At 45.8% G+C, this 7,500-nt stretch overlaps 3 protein-coding genes across 8 annotated transcripts in view; 2 read left to right on the forward strand and 1 right to left on the reverse strand.

Annotated features, from left to right (window-relative positions):
* Window positions 1–336, forward strand: part of LOC125948725 (carbonic anhydrase 2) — a 10,471-nt gene extending 10,135 nt beyond the window's left edge. Inside the window, exon 4 of the mRNA XM_049675066.1 lies at window positions 1–336. This exon is cut by the window's left edge and continues 1,051 nt beyond it. The gene's annotated coding sequence lies outside the window, so the exon portion shown is untranslated.
* Window positions 337–1,189: 853 nt separating this feature from the next.
* Window positions 1,190–3,510, forward strand: LOC125948693 (HEAT repeat-containing protein 3). Its single transcript, XM_049675002.1, has 2 exons — window positions 1,190–1,876; window positions 1,942–3,510. The coding sequence occupies exons 1-2, from the start codon at window positions 1,273–1,275 to the stop codon at window positions 3,294–3,296; spliced, it is 1,959 nt and encodes a 652-aa protein (XP_049530959.1). The 5' UTR covers window positions 1,190–1,272; the 3' UTR covers window positions 3,297–3,510.
* A 67-nt stretch (window positions 3,511–3,577) lies between these two features.
* The window catches only part of LOC125948691 (uncharacterized), a 7,587-nt gene continuing 3,664 nt past the window's right edge, over window positions 3,578–7,500 (reverse strand). For all 6 annotated transcript variants that reach the window (XM_049674998.1, XM_049675000.1, XM_049674999.1 and 3 more), the window contains exons 3-6: window positions 5,792–6,053; window positions 5,579–5,709; window positions 5,319–5,505; window positions 3,578–5,241 (exon numbers count right to left, since the gene is read on the reverse strand). In XM_049674998.1, the coding sequence (XP_049530955.1) occupies window positions 3,895–5,241; window positions 5,319–5,505; window positions 5,579–5,709; window positions 5,792–6,053 (1,927 nt within the window). In that variant the 3' untranslated portion in view covers window positions 3,578–3,894. The remainder of the gene's footprint in view (window positions 5,242–5,318; window positions 5,506–5,578; window positions 5,710–5,791; window positions 6,054–7,500) is intronic.

Consider the following 7,500-nt stretch of genomic DNA (forward strand, 5'->3'; position numbering starts at 1 on the left):
TTGATCATCAAATGTACAGTATCTTAAAGAGCGGCACAGGCAGCAGCAGCAGTAGTAGCAAAAAAGGTAAGCTTGGTCGGAACATCCTGAAAGTGAAAACAGTCTACAAGTTAACATGGAACAATATCTCATCTGTTACAAAAGGTGTGGCTTTGTTTGGATATGATGTATTGCGCATGATAGTAAAGGTACAAATAGTTATTTGTTATTGAAATGCAGGAAGGTGTAGGGTATACGATTGTTGTCTTCATTGACGATGTAATGAAAGCGGTTCATGAGCACGATATGATAGGATGAATAAACAAGTAAATCCTGAAAAGTTGTTTCAACTAGTTTAGTATAGAACGGAAAGAAACCATTTGACTGCCCAGAATGGCATGTTGTCAGCCTCAATGTTCGTACCAAAGCTATTCAGCCTTTTATGACACTACACTTATGACTTCAATAATTCGTAAATGAAGTGTAAATGAATTCGTACAACGCTTCATGTGCATTCATTGTTTGTTCTACTGTTGTGCGTATCTTGTATAACCTTTTCGAGAAGTTTTCTCATAATTAATTTAACAGAGGAGCCACATCGCGTAGTATGATCGATTGTAATTGCAACTTAATCGTACAATCTAATAAGGCTCATATAGCACTAGTTGATTCTGCTGCAGCTAATAAAACATTTTTTTCCGATTTAAGTTATATTAATGAACAAAGAAAACGCTTCAGTTTCGCAAATATTAGATGTTACCTTACCGTCTTGGCGATCTTGGCTTACCGCAAAAGATTCTTCTACCGCTCTTTCGTTGTGCGAGCACCTTCGTTGTTTATTTCGGTAAAAGATTATTTCAAAATCATTTTTAATACCAACGCTTTATCTGGATCTGTACCTCTAGCATGTTGCAGTTCCCATCCCACGCCGCGATGCACTAGAGAACTGTTCAAATCCAAATTGTTTCCAATATACCATTCTCGTGCCTTATTCTTTTCCGATTTGTTAAGAGAACTACTTTATATTATATAGCTGCATAACTGCAAACTGGAAAATTACTAGCCGGTTTATAAGAATTACTTATTCATAACCGACCATTCAAAATGGAACCACCGTTCGGTTTATGCGAACATGTGGAAAAGTCGTGCATCTGACGTGTCTTGAATCATTGGTACAGGGAGAAATTTTCTTGTTTCTCCGGTGAGAAAACGTGCTCTTTTGTTGTGGTGTCGGCTCTGTGCCGATTTTTCGTTTCGTTTTAAGTATTTTAGCCGGAAAAACTAAATCACAAGATGGGAAAAGCTAGAAAGCCGAAATTACATAGAAACAAATCCAATCCGACGGGTTTGATGGACGTGAGTACGCTCATCGATCGTGGTCTAGCGGAAGAAGCCAAATCCGGCACCCCGATTTCTGCCATCGTCGATCAGCTGGAATCGTCGGATTCGGAGGAGAAACTATGCGGATTGCAATCGCTGGCCATGATTTGCCAAGGAGATGTGAACGTGGCTGAGGTCGTCGAAAATAATGTGATCCGGATCGCTTCGTCCCTGCTAGTCGATCCGAACCAGAGTGTGCGTCACGCGACCGCCGGAGCTCTGCGAAATATGTCCACGTTGAGCGTGCAGCTGTGCGAGTTTATGGTCGAGCAGGATGTCCTGACACCGTTGCTGGCCCTGTTGCATCGTTACACGGGAGGCGTCCAGTGGAAGCCCAAGTTCGATTCAGAGATGCAGAACCAAATGGATGAACATGCGGACACGTTTCTGCAGGCGATCAACTTACTGTGGAACCTTTGCGAAAGCACCACCGACGCACTGAGCGCTCTCAATCAGACACATATTCTAGAGCGGTTCATAACTTTCCTAGATCATACCGTGTACGGACAGGAGATTGGTGAGCATCAGAGTAGAAACAGAGGATGCAGAGAGGACACTTCCTTAACTGGCCTTTCATTTCAGCAATCGCCGTCGCCCAGTGTTTGCTGGTGGTATCGGAGGAAAACACGTCCTGCTCGCAGGTGCTGGTCACCCATGGATCGGTACTTTTATCGATGCTCGTTCTTGAAGGAAACGACAATGCCACGTTGCTGCTTCGCACGGTCATCGCAGGAATTATAGGCAATGTTCCCGCTCTTCTAAACAGTCACTTGAGCCAAGTACTGCTGACCATTTCGAAGACGCTCGAGTCTGACCATCGATCAGCGCTGGGGAATCTGACCAGTATGCTCCCCCTGGTACCTACGAAAGATGTTATTGACCTCGAGATTACCGATGATGTGCCAATTGAAGAAGAAACCGAAGCTCAATCACACCAGCGTCGCCGTAAAGCCGATTTGCCATCGGCGGAAGAGTTGGAAGTGCGGAACGTCGGTTGGTTACTGCAGGCTCAACGAATTGCGGCCGAGATTTTGACCAACATTTGCTCGACGGACGACGATGATTGGCAGGACGATGATAGTGAGCAAGAAAATGGTTCCGATGCCGAGTGTGTGTACGATTACGATGCATCGAATGAGTTGAATCGAAGCGTTGAAAATACGGATAAAATCTCTACGGAGGTACTGGAAGCGATCCGGTCGTTGTCTCTGGTGGAAAAACTGTGGCAAAAGGCGCAACCGGTACCGGCTAACGTGCAGCAGATCTTGAGCGAATCAGAACGCACCACTATGAAGAAGCTGGACGGATTACGAGTATCGGCCATGCTCGCGTTGCACAATCTTTGCAATAGCATCACCACGGACGATCTTGGTGGCCCGACGGCCGTGTACAACGTGTGGATCGATTTAGGACAGCAAGTTTTTCAGGGACAGCACAATGAGAAACTGGTGGAAGCATCGACCACACTAATGCGAGCGACACTCGAGCATTTACGCAAGAGCTCGGAGCTGTTTCATCAAATGACCGAATCGGATCTGCAGTTGATGCTGAACGGTGTGGTAGAGTGCAAGGATGCCGAAATACGAGCCAACTGGCTACGCATGCTGGGTATACTCGGGTGCCTGCTGCCGGAACCGTTGGTGAAACCGATCATAGATTTCGTGCTCAACACGTGCGCCAACGAACAAGATGTATGGGTGCTGTCGGAAGCGCTCGATGCACTGATGGACATTTTCGCCGACAACGATTGGTACGCGATCGTCCATGAACTAGGTATGGTGGCAAAGTGCAAACGGCTCGATTGTGTTATGCGTGAAAAGCTAAAACGCGATAAGCGTCAGCTAGGTGATCGATATCCGGCGGTGCAGACGGTCCGTACCAATTTGGGGCGATTTTGTAAGTACCTCGAGACGGAGATGAAGAAATACAAACCATAAATCGAAGCATAGTCAACCGTCCGGTGATCGACACAGTAATAGCATCCGGAAATGCTATGGCATTCATACGAACATTACTCGCTTCTAATACTCCATACCTCACAAGAAGTTCACAGCAGGAATGGATGAGTTGGTAGCGTTTACCAAACGATTATATGGGATCGACTTATTTGCACGAATAAAAGTGATCCTTAACCTTGTGGTAACATTTACAATAATTATCTTTTCTTAATTCACTCTCCCCGAAATGATCCACCCTTCTATCACATTCTCAATACATCGGTCGTGTGAGTGGCGGTTTCCCAGATATTTATTTTCCAGAAAATCTGTTACCGATTTAGCACTGGCGATGGGGAACCATAATGCCCCCCACACAGGCTTCAAGCTGTTTGAGCGTTAGAACATGAAATTAAACTACGACTCCGTTGTCGTCGTCTCAAGCGCGGCTCTATAAATAGTGTATCTCGAACGGGAGTCGAATTCTAAGCGTAACCCTACAACACAATCACACCGAAGTTGTTTTAATCATTTGCACCTCCCAAATTGCACCGTAGGACCCAAGAACCTGTAGTTGTAACAATCGAAAGTACAAGCGCACCTAAGGCACATTAGAACGTCGCGGTTTCGGCACCGGATTCCAGTCCATGCAATCCAGATACTGCTGTTCATCGGTTGCTTCGCTGAGTATCAGCGTTTTGGTTGGACTTTTCTTAACCCTACCTCCCACGGCCTGGTTCCGGTCATCCAGGTTCGCACACAAGTTGTCGTCTGCCAAATTATCGTAATATGATCCACGACCCGTGGACAGTGGAGCCGATACCGGCGCAACTACCAAACTATCACCTTTAGGTGTATCCTCTGAAGTAGCACCATAGCATGAATTGATATCCTGCAGCAGGTTCTGTATTTCCTTCTCACGCTCATTCAGTTCCCGGATGTTGCGTGTCACGCTATCGGTCGACTGGGTCGATTGCAGGCTGTTGGTTGACTGATCATGGTTAAACTTGAGCATACTCTGACTCTTGTTAATCGACTCGATAATGTCCCGTACCGAACGGCGCCTCTCGGCCGTTTCCTGATCGGTGGTTGCCGTGGCCACAGTAGCTATGTTACTGGTCGATTCGCTTATTTTCATGCGTGCTGACTCAATCTTTGTGTTAATCTCGGTAGGAATCGGGGCTACTTTCAGTTTGTATTGCACGTTTTCCACGATGATTGTCGTTGTTGGACCGTCGTCATCTTCATCCCTTGCAGCCGTGGTTGCCGGTGGTGACTTAGGAATGGGTAACTTAGGGGCGGGTTTCTCAACCGTCGTTACCTGCTGTGCCATGTACCGTTCGCGGTTCATTCGACGTGTCGGAACGGGTGTTACCGGAAGGGCCAGCTGGTCGAAATCGATCTCACTCGGTACAGTATCTGGTGGTTCGCTTGGTGGTGATACCACTGGTGGTTCACTTTTGTCCTGCTTTTTGCGCGGTATCGGTACAGGACTTGCTGGAAGCGGAGGTGTCGATTGACCATTCTCCACGGTAACAATTTGGTCAATAGTGACTGTGTGTGCCTCTGTCACCTTGGTGGACGAGCCTTCTGATGGCACATCTTCACTTTTGTTTGTTAGCACGATTTTCTCCGCGGTGTCTGCTGTGGGTTGTACGGTGATCGTTTCTTTAGGAACATTATCAACAGCTCGCACTTCTTGTACGATTTCGCGTTCTATCGCAGATACGGTAGTAGGAATCTCTGTGCTCTCTGCATTATTATTGACATCGCACGACTGGGCGACATCGGCATTGGTTTCAGTATTCTGGGCCTGCGGTCTATCATCACCAGTAGTGGATGATACTCGTACGAAGCTCTCAATTTCTGCCGCAAGATTTCTCAAATCCTCATTCTGGTCATCGTTCGCCGTTGAAGCATCGATTGCTTGCGAGGTGGAGGTTTGGGTCTACAAAAGCAATAGCAAAAGGATAATTTATCGGGACATTGCAGAAAAAAATCCGCATAGATGGTTCGCCTACGTACAATGGAGACAGGTGGAGGTGGAGGTGCTCTACGCTTTGTCCGCATTTTAGTTCCACTTTTGCGTGATCTTAAGGTGCTAGTATCACCATCGTCCAGACTGAACGTGGACAGCGTATCTCCGTCTTGGTCCATCGGTTCATCGAATGGATTCGTGTTATCATGTTGCTGCGGAACTCGCGGTGTGGTACTATAAGGACGATAAATCATCGATAGTTAGTGGATATTACTGTCCGGTAAGATCGAGATGTGCCATAACTCACCCGTACGGCAACGCCGGAGCTTGCTTCTTGCGTGGCGTAGACGTTACCATGCCCGTACTATACGTTGAGAACCCATTCTGGATCGTGCTACGGTAGCGGTCGTTGCGTGTAAATCCTATTTCTTCGTTATCCTGTTGGTAGCGGAACAGTTTATTAAAAACGAAAAGAAACCAATCGATTTTATAGTAATAGAAATGAAGATTTCAGACCAACCTTGGTGGGACTTTGCATCGTGCTTCGGTAGCGCGAATGCCGTACAAATAACGGTGTGTTTGAGTAGGATTGGGTTTGGCGCGCCGGTGTTTCATAGCCGGTAACGTTGACTGTGTTCCGGTAGTGACCGTTGCCTCCTCCGACGGTAGCATAGGTATCGTCCTCGTACACTTCCCTTCGCAAGGGTGGCGGACTTTCCGACGTTTTGTTGACTCCGAGCGTTGATGAACGCTTCTTCCTGAAGTGTGTTGATGAGTACTGCCTATTGAAGGGATCGAAAGAGAGAAGTGTGGATGCATCCCCACCACGAGTTAGAGGTCGATTGGCAACATCTATTGATTAGCGTTTAAACATGGTCGGTCTCTTAAATTGCTCAGAATTCGTCCGAGTGGACATCCCCGAGTGGTTCAATTAAAATATCACCTCCTGCACTGCACCTCCATCGCTACAGCGTCCGTCCGGTGACGCTTGTTGTAGATAAATTACACGAACGGAATGGAGGTCGCATTTCAATTAATGTGAGCCACACGCATACCAGTTCATACTGGGTTGATAGACGGTTGACAGACACCACCACGAAGGGATAGTATAGTCCGAAGCAACGTATGATCGATCATCAACTAGGTGAGGCCTATGGCGGTGTACTTGATTCACTATCAAGACGACCATCAATGCGTCGCCGAGTTTCGAAAGTGACCGTACTGTGTCACTGCAGTATGCTTTATACTCGAAACCGTTTCAATGTAAATATCGCGCAGAGGAGAGCTGCATGTTTAACCTAATAAATTGTTTCTCTTGTCTCAGCCAAGGGTGCCGCCGAGTGACCTCCACTGATTCCCCATTCCGGTGTCCCAAAGTGACTTGAGGATGGTGGGTTAAGAGTTTGATCTGTGCACTGGTGACAAAGCGAACACGAGAACATCAGCATGAAAAATATCATTCAATGGCACTTAAACTTCATAAGGTCGCCACTGCTTAAATGTGTCTTGATTTATCTGTCCTCCGTGGTCGCTAGTGGAGCAACACATTTGCAACGCACTTAAATAAGGTACTTGATTGAAGAGGAAAACGACGATATGCATAAGAAATTGGCACGGCCATCGTTACAAGAGCGGTGATTCCCGTGTTTCTGTGGGGATTATGCGTTCTAGGGGTATACCCAGAGCAGTGTTTTGCAGAATGGACAGACACTCGTCATTTGGTTGCTAAAAGAATTATCTATTTCTACAGCTCATTTTGATGCAATAGTAATTCACTGAAAACTTCAGATGAGGAGAGGTGATCGGAGTTTTGGAATGTTGAAAGGAAAGTTTAGATAGTGCCATTTTATCCTGTATAAATTGCAAATTTCTTAGACTTAATGAACTGAATGTGTCGATTTTCTTATCGACTCGCTGGTATCTTTCGTAGTAACACAATCGGCAAGTATCTGCTGATTGTTTTTTAAAGATGTTTCTAATGACCAACGAAATCAATTTAAATTTTTAGCAGTTTTGGAATGTCAGAGAAATATTTTGATAAAAAAATGTGCTCCCCAAGTAAGTAGTAGTGTTGTACCGGATGAAATAAGGTACTTTTTGGCTATCGATTATTTGGAGCATCAGCTTTCAATGTATCAAAGTACTAAAACATATGGAACGCAAGAAAAGGAAAACCGACGAAATAAATTAAGAAAAAAAAATCCACAAGATCACTCCATCCTCTGCCAT

Source organism: Anopheles darlingi, chromosome 2 (genome assembly GCF_943734745.1).
Source record: "Anopheles darlingi chromosome 2, idAnoDarlMG_H_01, whole genome shotgun sequence".
Classification (NCBI taxonomy): domain Eukaryota; kingdom Metazoa; phylum Arthropoda; class Insecta; order Diptera; family Culicidae; genus Anopheles; species Anopheles darlingi.

Excerpts from the sequence above, each read along its gene's own strand:
- LOC125948693 (XM_049675002.1), top strand. The coding sequence starts at position 1,273 with ATGGGAAAAGCTAGAAAGCCGAAATTACATAGAAACAAATCCAATCCG. Across the intron at positions 1,877-1,941 it reads CGTGTACGGACAGGAGATTG|CAATCGCCGTCGCCCAGTGT; the intron begins GTGAGCATCAGA and ends CTTTCATTTCAG.